This window comes from Poecilia mexicana, unplaced genomic scaffold (genome assembly GCF_051168715.1).
Source record: "Poecilia mexicana isolate PSO_F unplaced genomic scaffold, ASM5116871v1 scaffold_5, whole genome shotgun sequence".
Taxonomy (NCBI): domain Eukaryota; kingdom Metazoa; phylum Chordata; class Actinopteri; order Cyprinodontiformes; family Poeciliidae; genus Poecilia; species Poecilia mexicana.
This window is the reverse complement of record NW_028263374.1, coordinates 9,802,385-9,819,166: the sequence shown is the minus strand read 5'-3', so window position 1 is coordinate 9,819,166 and position 16,782 is coordinate 9,802,385. Positions and strand designations below refer to the sequence as shown.

The window sequence follows — 16,782 nt, the reverse complement described above, 5'->3', positions numbered from 1 at the left end:
TTAGGGCATTTATTGAAAATAACTTAGGTACAGTAGATTATCGAAACACTTAAGTGCATAACTGTGTATGAAATGACAGTTTTTCTAAAAAGTGAGATAAACCTCAAAATCCCTACCTTCTATTTTTAGTCATATAAATGTATAATCAACACTTTACATTCTGTTTGAAAGCAAAACATGTAAATGTAGCAAATTGATCAATCTACAGAAATTGAGAGAAAAAAAATGAATATTAGATGATTAAAACATAGAAGTGGTGGCAATTTTTTCTGAACTTAATAGCTGACAAAGCAACAGATGCCTACTTTTAATACAGATATTTGCATAGCCATGGTTTTGGATAACCACTTCAAATCTCCGTGGTAAATTCAGTGGGAGTCACCTGACAAACTGCATGTGGCACCTAGACCAGAAAACAACAGGTTTGCATTCACCTGTCCACCAAAATATTTCTGTTTAGATCAGTCATTGTATTTTTTTTTTTTTCTTTTTTTTAGCAAACTCTGGTCCCATCACGCCAGGTCATGTTTTCACAACCATGGTGCATTCTGGGACCAATAGTTTGTTAGGGAGCAAAGTTGTGGAGACCACAGTAGTGGTTCTCCTTTTGCTATTTTGACTTATTTTTCCATTTATAAGGAAATGTTTTGTTTTCCTCCTTGTCTTTCTGGTTTTGATGAAATTATGTTGATTTAACTTGATGCTATTTGAAGGTAATATTTTGAACCCATTTTCAAACAATGATTGAATTACTGTGAATTAACATATCCTGACAGTTGGGTATTTCTGTTTTATTTTATTCTACTCCATACTAGCATATTACAAGCCAAGTGCATTTTTCCCAAATACATTGACTAACCTGGTCTTTGATGTGTCGCTATTACACAGCTGTATATGATGCCGGAGTGAATCATACCAGATGTCTTATTTTTAAGGTTTCATTTCTTATTCCATCCTGTTTTGACCTATGAAACTTGATTAGTTTATTATAATTGTACTCAGGGGAAACACTTTCAATGATTATGGTTTAAAATGGTGATTACTGTGGTGCCAAACCTGGTTAATTATTAGAACTTCTAATTTAAGAAAATAGATATTCATTTTATTAAAGAGGTTTAACTGTTGTGATACAGGATTGTAGTTTATTCACTCATATTCATTTGTACCTTTATTAACCAAAGTCAGTTGTAAAAAGTCAGTACAGTATCACATTCTGGAGAGATAGTTGTTGATCTGAAATGTGCTCCATTTTAGAGGGATAACTTCTGCCATAAAGCCTTAATGAGTAAGAAAGGAAATGATACAGGGTCAGATTACTACATCACAAAGAATAGAAGTTGAACAGATTAGGTAAAAAAAAAAAAATGCCTGTGAGAATATGTTGAGTCTTTTCCGACGTCAGACATTCAAACCGGGGCAAGCCTGACTGTAGATGAGCCTAAAATAATGAGATATGAAAATGACTTGCGGGCACTGAAGGAGTAGAGGGCTAGGGATTGTGGGGGAGGTTTGTGTTTGATCCCATCTCTTCCCTGCACAGTCGCTTCAATTATCTTCCTCTCCCATCACCTCATCTATTGGGAATATAGGGAGTTATTAAGTAAAAGCTCGAGAGCTGCGGTTATTGGTTTAAAATGGTGATTACTGTGGTGAATGTGTATGAGAGGGTGGCAAAAAAGAGATTAAGTTTATGTTTGGAGGGTTTTTTTTTTTTTTAGACAAACCTTTTCACATATTTTGACACTACGCCTTTAAGGTGATCCTCACGAGCAGCTAACATAGAATTTATTTTTAGATATCAAATGGTACACTTTTTTTTTAATGCTATCTTCTTTATTCTCCACAATGCAGTGTGCTTAACACTGCGACCACTTGACTATTCAGGTAAACGTCTGCTGTATGTGACTTTGCCCAGCAGGTAAAAGCTGCATCTGGGTTGTAATTGCTATTTAAATGCCAGAGTTTCTTGCATGAAATCAAACATTATGGAGTACCACCAGAGCGTCAATATTCAGATTTGTAAGCAGGCTGTAAAATCCAAAGGTCACTAATTTATGGAATGTGACATTTCCGTGGTGCTTTCTGCATTTTGCTCATCACTTCTGGCCTATTCATGCATAAATTAAAGCAGAAAAAGTAGTTGCAGCTGTAGTAACACTGCGTAAATATTCAAGTTGTGAAGCTTTGATTCATTAAACTTGAATAGAAAATTCTGACAGTCATGTTTTTATGCGTAATAATGATGCAACTTCAAATCAGAATTATGTTAAAACCCCAGAAACAGTTTCTTGAATTAAAAGAAGCCTGAATGAGCAGCCTACTTTGTACTCTGAAGAAACTACATGTTTTGAGCTCTTGGACATTTTAGAAATAATTTCTCACATTTTAATCTTTGTGGTTTTCCCCACAGAACCTTCAGAACTACAAACAGACAGCTGAAGAGTACTTTGAGGCCGCAGCTAAAACTGGAGAACGGATACGGTAAACACTAAATGTTTGAGCTGTTCCATTTGTAATTATGTTTCATCCTCACTGCCTCATTACATTTTCGGTCTGTAGTACTAAATCAGTTTACGCAGCGTACTTTGAAGTGTACTTTATTTGTGATTTTAATTTTGTCTCTATTTGTTTGCAAATCCAACGGATAAAATTTTTTATTGTGTTGCAGTGGAACGAAAACCATCAGTGAGAAAACAACAATTTAACAAGAGTCAGACAACAGAGTGTGGCGGCTATTTGCAATATTATAGGTCTGCTAATGTGGACTCTCCAGCCTCAAGCTGCCTGTTAAACAGTTTTACTCACAGTTGTGAGACTGGGTGATAATTTACTATTATCACCCCTCATTTCTTCTATTATTGTATTGTGACAGAGATGTCAAATTAACATGGACAATTACTTTTTTTCCATGCTTGAATATGTAGTAAAATCTTAGTGAAGTGTCAAAACAGTTCTTAAAGAGATATTACACATGAAATTGGTCTTTAAAACTGTGACATCTATTTTGGTGTTGGAAATTTATTTAAAAAAAATCTAATTTCTTCAGTGTGAAACATAATATGCAATATTTGTATTGGAATTCGTCCGAAAACAGGCATGCTTCAGTGTAAGGATGAGATAGGATATCCTAGCATAAGATCTCACAAGAATAAAATTAAGTTGCTATCAGAATGTGCCTTATTTGAGTTTTAGCTATAGGCCCTTGGAATGAATTATTTAAGCTTGTCTCCCAATTGTATCCTTCTATGAGACTCTATTTTGATTAAACCAATGCTTTAGTAAAGCATTTCCCTGTTGTATTGACAAAGCATGCCTAAAACTGCTATTCAGGCTGACAGCACTGTTACAAAAGCGCAGAAGTGCTATAAACATATTCTGATTCTGCATGGAGGACATGATGCTCCTGCGAGAAAAACCTCACCTGTTATAAGAAAGCATACCAGTTTTATTCAACACGAACCTACTGTCATGCTGACGCTGTCAGAGTGTGTGGGACTTGCTAATTAATTCTGCTTCATAACACCAATTCTCGTTGCTTTTTATCATTTAGTCAGAATGTATTCAATTTTCTTCTGGACATTCATTAGCACATGTCTACACGTTTTATTTGAATTTTCTAAATTTCATGAGACTTGCTTAAAAACCTGGATCTGAACTCCCTTGATCGGAACCACTCCCATCATAACTCAGGCTGAATGTTAAAGTCTGCCACAGACTGAAGGCGTTTGCAGACGCTAACAGGTTTTCTTCTCGGATTGCCCTGCATTTAGCTCCATCCACCTTCCCATGAGCTGTGACCTTTTCCCCAGGCTTTGCTGAACATAAACATCCCCACAGAATTATGCTGCCACCACTAGAAGCAGTATAATGCTTCTTTTAAATTGTGTTTTTCCAATGAAAACGTAATCACGAGTCCTGCGTTATGGATGACTTTGTATTTGCAACTCCTACAAGCTTGTCTTCCAAAATTACTGGGCATGTGTGCTTTCAGAGCACGAAGCAAGGAACAGGAAACCAAAGTCAGTCCATGTCAACAGTACAGCTGTTACCTAGCTAAGCTCTGTGTTGTTCCACATGTAAGCTCTTTAATTCGTTCAGAGCTTTAAATACATGCAAAGATGTTACAAACCATTCTTATCATATCAGCTGCATCAAGTTCTGCTGCCCTACATATTTCTCTGATCAAATGGCACTGGAGGATCAGGTGTTGCTGTGATCATCTGCTCTCTGCACACTTGCAACTTTGTTGTGCCACTGCTGGTGCTTTTTTTTTTTTGCTTTCCATCCTTTTATTAACTCACTGCCATTCTACAACCCCCAAATCCAGGTAGATCAGGAATGTAATATTGTTTGGTTGACTTCAACCCTTCATTACTTGTCAGGACCTCTCGTTTGATTGTGACAGAGAAAGTATATAGCTAGATCATGGAACCAAAGCAGGCTCCAAAAAGGTTATTGGTAGGGGTAATGTACACTGTTTATTTTATGGCACAAATAGTTTTTTTATTAGTTGTTTTTTTTTTGGCATGTGAGCTGACATATTTATTGTGGTGTTTCGTCACAAAAGCAGCAAATGTTTGCTGTGTCCCACACTTGGCTTGCAGCATACCTTAAGGGAAACTTTGCATGCCTTTCCATCAATGAAGGCCAGATTTGTGCACTTCACTATCACGTTCACTACTGTATTGGTTTAAAATGCATTACTACTAATTTTATACAGTCAGATTTATTGTTGTAATTATAAAAAAATATGAAGTTCAAGGAATATAAACACTTAGGCAAGACACTGTGGGTTACAGCGAAAATCTTTAAAAAGTTTATGGTAAGTGCTGTCTGATGGACGATGACCTCATCCGCCACACTGACATCTTCTAGTACCAGACACATTCAATTCAGCTCCACACAATGCAGTCCTCAAATTTTGTCCAAATGATTGCATTTGTAAAGATTTGCTATTTTCTGTAGTTGCATGGACGAGGTTAAAAGATCACTGCAGCACAAGTTTGCTGAAGGAAAGCGTTTAGTTTGGCCTCGGTGTGCTGCCATTATTTTTATACTGTGCACACAAAAAATTCACTCCCAATTTCCCTTTTCCATCTCTGCCACACACTGTGGGACATTTTGTATTCAGACAGTCATGTGCTCATCATGTTCTGTCAGCATCAGGGCAGTGTTTCATTGTGGAGTGGTCATGCTGTCATTTCACTCTACACTGACCAGTCAGTAATTATTCTATTTACCAACTGTTCAGGGGAGGATTGGAGCAGTACACATTATGCTATTTAGCTAAAATGACACAAGAAAAGAAATTCTTCAACTCTTTCTTGGCAACTAAACTCTACATGTCCATCTTCTTGTTTTAATGTTTTTGTGCTCACTTTATTGTTTGTAGGCTTTTGCTACAACTCCAACATTTTAACACTGACAATAATCATAGTGGAATGTAAAATTTGTTCTTTTTTATCGTAGCTATTTTTACATGCACAAATTAGTTAGATAATTATGAATGCTCTTAATTTAACAAAAAAAGATAATTTGTGCCTCCCTCCTCGTACTTCATGAATGAAACTTCTTAGCATTGTTTAAAAGTGTGTTGGTTTCATCTTATTCTATGTGATAAAAATAATTTGGGCTGGTCCAGGGGGATCTTTTTAAATGATTTATGATAATTTGTATACACCACAAATCCAGTCTGTTTATATTTTTGTTGTTCTTCTTCCTCATCCTTTGTGTATTTGTGGTTGCATGGATCAGCAATTTACCAATTCCCTTTATACAAACTAATAAATTGCCCGATGAAGCTAAAAGCCACATATTTGGCCAAAATGTTTGGCAAAGCTTTAGTGAAGATGAGTCTCACTTCAGGTGCTTCAAGAACTCAGAATACATATATTTAGCCCACAGGTTACTTCCTCTCCTTGCCTGAAGCTCATGTGATTCCATATCAAAATATTGCCTTCATATGGAGACATATTGCATGGTTGACTTGCTATAAGGAGTTTAGAAGAGTTTTGCCTTGGGGTGTCCATGCAACCCATATTCCCCAAATAGCACCTGACTGCAAAGAAAGCACAACATGTGGGCAGGGCTTACCTTAAGATCTTGAAATCCATTAATCCTCTTAAAGAACCTTGTTACTCTAGGGCAGAATCTAAGTGAACCTCAGGTGTCTGTGTGAGGATTCGTCCCAAATGGTGACTGTGCAGCCTGGTAGTTTAAAGCCCACTGTCTCATCTGAATCTCTACACCTCTGCTATTGTAGAGGTGAATACTTGAATAAGAGGTACAGGTTACTGTCTGCTATGCATGTTGCTGCTTTTAGTTCTTCATTTCTGTCTTTCTGTCCTTCTAAGTTTTGATTGAATTTTTAGGTCTCTGCTATTAAACATGCAAACAGCCCAGGCAGTTCAGAGTTCAGTCAAGACCTGACAAATATATTACTAACCCTGAAAAATTCATAACATTGTATTTGACCATTGCTATTTGTTATTTGAAAGTAGAGCAGGTGGTATCTGGTTGATTAATTTAAATCAAGCACATTTAAGATTTACTTTTGGACTGCAATTTTACCCAAAGTTCTTTGTAAGTCGCAGCATAACATAAAGATAACAAAAAAATATTAATGATAATTGAAACTAGTGAACAAAATGGGGGAAAAAACTACTATGCTACACCATCAATGAAGAAAATACACACGAGTTGTGTGTAATACAAAACATCTTTAAAGAGACAATGTCTAAGGTTATTGCATTTTGTATTTTATTTTCTCTGACTATTGTTTTGTGATTTTCAACTAAACATATTTTGAGCCACAAGCTTGAAATGCTAACTTAAAAAAAAAAAAAAGTAAAACTGTTTAAATAAAAAGCTAGATGGAGAAACCGAAAAACTGTCTGAAAGTCTGAAATCACAAAGCTGAAGATGAACACTGATAGAAGGTCCTTATCCTTCCCAACTTGAGTGAGTCGTTCAACCACAAGTTTTCTTGATTGAGCAGTTATCAGCGATGAGGCGTCACACACAATCCCATGAACACACGGGCCCCTTATCTTGTTCTCGCTTGTCACCTGTTTTAATGAAACACTGCCTTTATCCTATAAAATCTTCCTTTTCCTCTGTCCCCACAAAGCGAGACTGGTAGGGATCAATCAGTCTGGCTAACTGAGTGCAAATTTTTATCAATCAACTCCATCTGTTTTTAGCATTTCATGTGTCGGTGTAGAAAGATAGAAGCAGAACTCTGTCTGTCTGCAGCACACGACTTCCACTGCTCTTGGATGTTATTCCCATTCGAGATAGAACTGTGTTTCTGCAGAGCTGAGATAAAATTTAGGGATGTAATATTGCAGTATATGAACTTGGGATTTAAGTTTGTGCCATAACTTAGCAAAGGTCGGATAAATCTTTCCCATGACTGCCAAATTATACTTTGTAGAAATATTCTGTGTTTCTGATATTGCGTGATTGGTAAGTAAGATTAGTGTGAGCTGAACTATGTTATGCTCATAGCATTTTCATAAAAGCTTCACAAAGCCTCTTACAATAGAAGTTGCCTGCTCTGTCGTTTCTTTTGATCTCACCCCAGCCATGACATCTTTGATCCTCTCTTCGCTTCCTTTTCATTCAGTGTATTATTAAAAAGTAAAGTAGAATGCCACAGCTGCTAGTTTAAGGCAACCAAAATCCTCGTCATTAATAAGCATCCCCCGGTACACACACAAACACAAACAGTGCCTCCTCAGACATGGAGAATAATAAAATGCTACGCCCCTTCGATCTTTTCTTTTTCTTATTATTACTTAATTCCCTCTTGTCATGCCCTGCAAAAACCAAGAGCTTGAGCTCTCTTCATAAAAAGCCACACACCACCAAGGTGAGACAAAAAAAATAATGAGAAACTTACAATTCCATCCTAATCTTCCCCCCTCAACTCTTCACGCATCTTTGCCGACCGTCACTTTTCAGAAAGCAATTTGGATGTTGTTTTGCTTCTTTTTGCTGCAAAAGTTAGCAATCAAACTAGCTGGGTCGACTAATGTTTTTCTAATAAGAGCTCACCTTTTACTTCAGTCAAACGAGGCAGTTGGTGCAGATTAGCAGAGGCAATTTTCTGCTTCAGATTCCATTATTAAAACACTCCTGCTATCAGAAAGTTTCTTGTGTTAAATAGAAAAAAGAATTACTTTTTTTTCTCCTCCTGAGTTTGGATTAATACCTTGAGGCTATTGTTGCTGCTATCGTGAATTCTTAGGGAGTAATTCAGAACACAGACATATTGTCAAGTTGCAAAGGCAAACATCAACTATTCAAAAGAATCTAAACGTTAAATTTGGACACAAGTAATTGATTTCAACACAATGCAATCTCTGTATCTAGAGGAACACTGCTAATCCCTCATCTATGTGTCAGAGATTATATCCCCTTTTTATCCAGAATGAATGCATTTCATTAGCATACTTGATATCTATTCAGTGAGAAGAAGTTCAATAAGCCACAAAGTATCACAATCTATCACAGTCAACTAGTCTCCTAATCTTTGACAAATCAGTCTGAAGGGCAAAATTCTTGACTTTCTCATTTGAACCATACTTGTTTTAAGTAAAAACTTTAAGTGGATTTTTATACAAATTTTTGAATCAGTTCAAAGGTAATCAGCATCTCAATTAAAATGAAAGATCCGTATTAACTCTAAATAAGTTTCACACGAATTAAGAAAAGAAATGGAGAATTTATACTAAGAAATTAGCTTTCAAAATAATAGTATCAAGATGATACTAGTAAAATCTGAGAATCATTAAGAACTTATAGATTTTCAGAAGCTTGGTCCTATTTCTAGTTTTTATGAGGGGATAAAGGACTTTTTTGTCTTCAGAAGCAACTTTTTTTTTTTGGACCACCAGACTTTGCTGATGGTCAACACCCAGGGGTGCAAATCAACCTCTAGCAACAAGCACCTTCAATCCACCACCACAAAAAAAAAAAAAAAAAAAAAAGATGCTGTCTCTGTGGCATGCTGTTTTAATGTAAAATTTGTTTCACCAAATTTACATATATTTGGTTTATGGCCAGACATATTAGTAAATTAAGATATCTCTAATTATATTTTGACTAGACAAAATACCTGTTTGAGAAATCTCTAACTACATTATGACTAATATAAATGATGTCAGATTTACCATTAATTAGTATGGAAGCTTCGATCTCTGCATTTAATTACAGGCTATCTGAAACATATAATTCAGATATCAACAATTAAATTATGATTAGTCTTTTTTGGTCTGCACCAGCACTTGATCACACATTCACACCCCCTCAAATGAACCGGACTTTCTAAACAACTAAACTAGAGTTTGATTAAAGCAAATCAAACAGGGAAAGCTTGAATGCAACCTTTAGGTCATAAATTCGTGTTTTATTTTTGACCTAGCCATGCTGCATCTTTGGCCAGGAAATAGATATTACTAGTTTATGGATGATATGAAGAACTGACTGGTATGGTTTCAGAGTTCACATCCAAGGACGGTTGGCTATTACAGCACTATTAAGAATTATATTACTACATATTTGTGTCCAGCATATTAGAAATGTTGGAAACTATCATCAATTATCAATGTGCAGGACAGATCCTGAAGGCATCAGTCAGTAACCTGTCTTGATAGGTTAACATGGAGAAATGTTTGAGTGCCTCCAGCGCACCTAGTGGCGTTGCACCTTATAATGAGGAAAAGGTAAATCGTAGACCGATGGTTGCCATGGACTACTGTTTGTCCATGCAAACTGGAAGGGTTATTCATCATTTAATTCATCACTGTCACATTCGGTTTCTTTCTCTCTCATAGGTTGCATTCACTTCCCTCTTCATGAATATTCCCTCTACCTCTGATTTGTTTAATCCTGTCGCTTTACCCTCCACTGCACACGCTAGCACCCACACCCACACATACCAAGACTGCACAATAGACACACCAGTGCAGAGAAATTTCTCTCGCAGTCTTATTTGTATGCACAGCTTCTCGCATGCGAGCACACGCGCGCACACACACGCATACTGTGGATTTGTTAAGCACAGATAACACTGACGTGCACACTGGGTGTGCATATTTGTTGTGTATTTGTAAGTAAAGGAAGGAACCTCTGAGCTCATTCATATGTGAAGGAGGCATGAATCCGTAATTGCTTTCTGGCATGGTACGAGGACAGCTCCGAGTGTTGACTGGGTGTTGGTGTGCGTGCAAGCATAGAGATTTGTGCATGAGTGTGTGTGTGTGTGAATGTCAAGTGGTCATCTTCAGTTCTTCATTTGACATGATGAAACATGTGCCTCCTTATCGAATTAAACTCTAATTCATTCCCTCTACAATTCTTGCTCTTTGTATGCAGCCTGAAAAATCCTGTGGTGGAACATTTGAGTTCACCATTGCTTTATGCAACACTGTGGCAAGAGGTTAAGCAGCGACCGTGCTTTCATCTAGACGTTATCTTGAATTTAGATGTTGATACAAAAATAAAATAGTTTATTATATATATTTCTCAATAACATTTACCCCCCAAAAGATGTTGCTTTAGTTGTGGTTTATGGTTTGTTTGATATGTATGTGTTATGCAATTCCTATACCAGAAATGTCAGAGGAGTTTGTATTGTAAATTTCATATAATGTCACCTTCCTAAAATAATGGTCAAAGTAATTTCCTGCCAAAAGTGATATTTTTGCCTAAAACATGTTTCTGAGAGAAAGAGGTCGTGATTTAGGCCATTACTTTAGGAAGGTGATGAAATATGACCTACACTTTTTTTATACTGATAACATCTCTAAATAGCTTATTTGGGATTTTGTCTACATGTTTCTGTTGGAATTTTGACATTTGACATGAAATTAGTTTAGTTCTGCAACATTTTACCTAAATCTCGGTGCTGGCCTCCTTTGGTAAAACAATACCCAAGTCGTTGAACTTTCTTGTTGGTTGCAGTGGTACAGTTTGGTACAGCTTCGTCACATCCCCATGTTCAGGTATCAAATGATCTCACTCAGACACACAACCCGGCCCAGGGGTGCGTCACTAGTTAGAAGAGCTAGCGTGATCAGAGAGCATCGATCAATAGCATGGCTCAGCTGTGCAAAGATGTGATTTATTTGCAATATGGGCACAGAGTGGAATAAGTGTCCTCTGCTTTGTCTACTGGTGAGTGGTGGTGAGAGAGGCTTGCAAGATCACTTGCTAAAGACAGACAGCATTGACAGCATTTATTTGTTACAAGATGGTGTCAAACTATAGACAAGAAAGCAAAAGCACTTGGAGTGTTTCACCAAGATCCCTTATGGCAGTTTGCAGTGTTTATAGTTAATGGCTTTAATGATGTGACTAAGGTAAAATGTAGAAATCAGAGTATCAGCTGATTTTCTTTAGTGCATTCATCTGCTCTGATACCAGCCATTTAAAAATGCAAGGATTGGGATCCTGAGCCAAACTTGAGTCAGATCTGTAGATTTGTACTCTAGAAAATTCAACATGTGTTTCATTTTGCTGATACCAACTAGTACGGACTTTTCTACCTCCAGAAGCACCATTCGTATATATGTAAGTATCACAGATCTTTGCTTTGAAAGAAAAAAAAAATGTGTGTTTAAAACAAAAAATCAGGAGGACTATTCAGATTGTCATCAATAAATATAGCAGCAGCCATATCATAGACCTCTAGTCATATCAGAGATCTAACGTTAATATGTAGATGCACTTAGAAAAAGTGATTCAAGCTTGTGTAGCACAAGTAATGCAGTAAAGTAAATCTAGATTTTAGAGGAAGATATTTTTTCTTTGTGCAGAAGTTCTCTGCAGATGTCCTCGGATTTTTAAAGAAAGAGCAAAACTGCATTCTGCATACACTACAAGCCATGGTTCCTTCTGAAAAGGATGTCTCTGTACCTGACAACCTGTCCCCTATAGAAGGTGCGCAGAGAAATTCGAAAGGGGAAAAAAAAGTCAACACTGCCAGCCCCATTTTATTTCACAATTGCTCATATAAGATATTTTCAACAGAAGCATGGCTTACATGCTGTTTATAAAAACAGCAAATAAATAAAAGTCAGTAAATGTAAGAAATTTTGTATTTTTTAAAATATACCTCACATGCCTTCCCTTTTTTTATTTTCTTAGGGTTTGTATAACTTGGCACTCCTTTCTCTGAAAACTTACTTTAAAACAGATGAAGTAGGAAAGACGTTATAAATATCAGGAACGGGAACTGCATGATATTATGTTGCTGAATATTGCAATGACTGTGTGTATTTGCCCACATGGTTCTGTCTAGTCTGTCAGAAATGTGCATGAATCAGAGGGAAATATGTTGAAATAGAGAAATCAAATTTTTTTTAAAGCAGAGTTTTAATACACTTGAAATAGTTTAACCTACCAGACATTGCATTCAAATGCACACATTTACTTTACGATTGTAACTCAGTATAATGTGCAACTCTATCAGGAACGGAAGAATGAATGAATGTGCTGTCTGTAATTGGATATTATCTTATCTTATATTATATTATATTATATTATATTATATTATTAGTAAATATCCACCTTAAACATCATTTATGGTGGATATTTACTGTTCTAAGATAAGATACTGATAGCAGTTTCTTGATGAGAAATTAAGCATGTTATGTCAGGTCTGATGTCCATCTTCACCTGTCTCTCTATGGCAGTAAGGAACTACTACTTTTTAATTAGAAGGAAGTTTGATAAAACAGATCAAGCTTCAGAGTGAGTTTCTATAATTGCTACATTATACATTTTATTTATGTTTATAAGTAGTGTCTTACCCTAATATATTCAGCAACTTACTGAAAAGCTGGATTTTATTTTTATTTTATTTATTTATTTACAAAATGTCAATCGCTTTTGACACAGTTGGGTGCAGATGTTTTTGATATTTCTAAATTAAATTGCTTCAATGTGTATTAAATTAAAGGGCATAACAAGTGAATTTAATTGAGTCAAATATTCATGCTTTGTCATTTATGTTTGTGGCATTAGGGAAAAAAAAGCAATGATTTGTTTAGCTGAAGTGAATTGTTGTAAAAGCAAACGAATTCAAAGGGTTGCTATCTCCTTTGTGTTTCTGTGCATCGGCTACGTATGTGTGAATATATTTGTCCACATCCTTCCACTTGCAAATTCTGTCACAACAGCAGGTAAATTACCACAAGCAACAGAGCAATCAAGGATTACACTCTTGTAGGATTAGCATTCAGTACCCGTGTGAAGGTCTGAGCCCGAGTGGATGTGCCTGAATGTGTTCGTAGGTGTGGTTTGAATTGCGTGCTTTTGTTGCTGTACACAAACTCAATGTGCGAGTCAGATAACCAAAAAAAAGAACGTTTGACATTGACTACTAAGCTCTTTGCTTGATGCATAATTCATCTGTCTCTACAGACTGAGTCTGCTTTTGAAGCTATCTTAGCTTGTTCAACTTTAACTAAAAAAAAAAAAAAACTACAAACAGTCTCATTTTGGAGCAATTTATTTTTTGTCCCTTTTCTTTTGCTACTAATTAATATTCATTGATATGAGCCAGAAGTTGCTGGTGGTACTGTCACTCCCATTTCTAACAAGCTCAACACGTACAGTTGTATTTTTTTCCCCCCTCACTGCATAAATTGACTTAAATGAAAAGTTTCATTTTTTCAAAATTTTCAGTGTGAGAACACTTCTCTGTTAAGGATATTATTAAACCTGAGCAGCGAAGCTCTGCAAATATCTATTGTATCTGTACTGTTTTTTTTAGGGGGGGGGGTTTCTTCTGTCTAAGGTATTGGCTTTTTGGAGCTCTAAACATATACGAAAACTCACCAAACTTGGTGGACGCATTAGACCTGCATGAAAATTACATATTTAAAGGGTTTCGAAATGTCGGAACAGAAATGGTGCAACAGCGCTCCCTTGCAACTTTCAAAACATCTTCCGTAATAACCTTACTTTATCATACAGTAATAAAATTGGTTTCTTGAAGTATTGTTATTCAAATAATGGCTCTTTCCAAGGAGTAAATGGTAGATTTCTGCACCTGAATAGAAGAGAAGCAACAGATAATGTCCAAGATTTTACCAGGGCATGTGAGAAACAAAGTTATGGTTTCAAAATGTCCCGGTTTTTCAAGATAAGATGTAAAAAAAAAAATGCCTCTGAATTGAACCACAACGATTAATATGTGTCAACAAATTACTAGCATAATGTACTGAACAGCAATTATTTGCTGCTGTTTGTGTTAGTACTGCAGTGGGACTTCTAAGTTTATCAGTGTAAGAAGGAATATCTGATTTAGACATCACTGCATTATTACAGACATCCAAGTTTTTATTTTACAGAGTAATGACCCTTCTTTTTTTTTGCTCCTCTTCTAGGCCCCGGTACATTGCAACCATGTGCACTGAGCTGCAGACCAAAGTGCTTCAATGCTATAAAGAAAACCCAAAGCAGACACTGCACTGCTCCAGACTGGCTAAGCAGTACATGAACTGTGTTCAGCAAGGGAAGAAGGTAAGTCATGGCTGCAGTCTGCATGTAGGTGTAAGAGCAAATACAGAGAAATGGGCAGTTTTCTTTTCAGGGCACCATATTTACTTTCAGCTTAGCTGCAAGCTAATGAGATTTTGAAGTAACCTGCTTTTATTGCTGACACTAGAAGATGACAGCAAAAAGACAAAGAACCTCAAAGTCTTAATTTAAAGTACTTAATTTCAAAGTATTTGCTTCTTTCCTGTTGAATATTTTGACACCTCAAGTTGGAGAATACAGAAACGACATATGCTTTCTATTTGGGGGCTTACATCATTACCAGTGTTCAAAAATGGGTTTTGCATTCACTTTTTACAGTGTTTCGCTTTGCTGTTGCTTTTTCAAAGAGTGTTTAAACCCAAGGCTTATCTACAAAGTGTTTTATTTACTCAATTTATCAATCAAAAAGCAATTCTGAATGGAGTAATTTGCACATTATTACCATGGCAGAATGTCATTCTGCCGCTTCAAAGTTATAAAAGGCTCAGAGCAACAATTGATGAATTTGGCTGTACCAACAGCCGATAAAAGCAAAGGCTCAGAATAAAAGCAATCAGTGGTTTTATATTGTTTCAAAAGCGTAATTACCAGTAGAATGCTGCTCTGTGGGGAAGAAACGTTTTATATTCATGCACCAGACTTTTTTTTTTAATTATATGAAATATAAATTGAGAGTGGAAGTTTTTTTTTTTTCTTTTTTCAAGCACATATTTAATTCAGAGTCAAATACTTAGAAAAATGTGGTGAAAATGACAATAACTGGCTAAAGTAAATATCTACAGAAAAAAAAAAATTAAAAGTATGACAGTGAAAGTAAAGAAAATAGTAAAGGGTAACATTATGAAAACCAGAAGTTAAGACTTGAAAAGTGAGATTTCTCCGTATAATATTTTATCCAAAGTATCATTATATGCCATTGCCAAGTAACAAAACAGTATATATTTCTTAAGTAAATGTTCCTTATCTTTGTTATGGTGCAGGATAAAAGTTTGTTTAACTTTTGTTGTTAAAACTTAAACATTTGTGTGTCCATCTCCCTAAAATTCACAGAATACCAAGCCGGTGCCTTTTTAAAGTTCACATTGTGGCTTTTTCTTTGTAGAAAACAATCTTGACCCTGACATTTTATCACTGACATCTTCCCTGTCTACCCTTTCTTTATAGGGATAATCTAACAGAGATTAAATCTTTCATTTTAAAGACTGGCTTGCACCACTATTTCGAAGATAGTGGCTTTTCAGGTTTGACCTTTGAGACTTTTGAAGTTTTTTTTTCATCCCTGTCTCAGACTTTGAACAACTCATAAATGTTTCTAGGAATAAGATTTAAACCTGTAAGTCTGAAAGATTTCACATTAAAAGTGTTACTATCTCCTTCCAGTCTATTATCAGATATCATCATTCCAGTTATTGTCTGACAGAGCCTCAGTATTTTGGTTTTTTTATAGCAGAAGGGAACTTTGGAAAGAAAAAAAAAAAGAAAATACAATTCTTTGCATTTTCCTTTTCATGTGAGCAGAGTATTTTTAATCATTGTAGCCAGGGTGAGGTTTGTTACCTGTGTCAAAGTATGCCAAGGCTTTCCAAAGTTTCAAAGTAGCATTGACCAATCGACTCCATGCCCAACATTGCATTGATGCAGATATTCACGTAAAGGAGGAATGACCAAGTGATTATGTTTGCCAAGAATTGTGCAGTTGGTGAATTTTGCAGAAAAGTGATAATGTTTTCTTCGTCATTGGTGAAAAATATATTATAAAACAGACACATTCAATACAAAAGTAAAAATCTGATTTTCACTTCGTGGCAGTTCGTTACCAGAAAAAAATGCTCATCTATTAACACAAATTAATAACAAGTAATATTGCTTATGTTACATAAGCTCTTTTGAAATACTGCTTATCTGTTTAAACACAAGACATTTACAGTTGGTAAATTTTGAAAAAGTAGAAATCAGATGTTTACTTCATGGTACTTGGTGACCAGTAAACATGGTCATCTCTTAGCAACAGATTATTATTGTTCAAAAAAACATAAGATTTCTTCTTCTCTTTCGAAATATCACTTACTACTTAACTAGAATTGTGCATTTGGTGAATTTTCCAGAAAAGTGAAAACGTTTGTCATTGCTGGTAAATATACTGTAAAAACAGACATTCAATATAAAAGTAAAAATCTGATTTTCACTTTGTGGCAGTTTGTTACCAGAAAAAAAATGCTCATCTGTTAA

General features: G+C 35.8%; 1 protein-coding gene across 3 annotated transcripts in view; it reads left to right on the top strand.

Moving 5' to 3' along the window:
- The window catches only part of chchd6b (coiled-coil-helix-coiled-coil-helix domain containing 6b), a 65,800-nt gene that overhangs the window by 22,995 nt on the left and 26,023 nt on the right, over positions 1 to 16,782 (top strand). For all 3 annotated transcript variants that reach the window (XM_088005488.1, XM_088005490.1, XM_088005489.1), the window contains 2 exons: positions 2,411 to 2,481; positions 14,400 to 14,535. In XM_088005488.1, the coding sequence (XP_087861614.1) occupies positions 2,411 to 2,481; positions 14,400 to 14,535 (207 nt within the window). The remainder of the gene's footprint in view (positions 1 to 2,410; positions 2,482 to 14,399; positions 14,536 to 16,782) is intronic.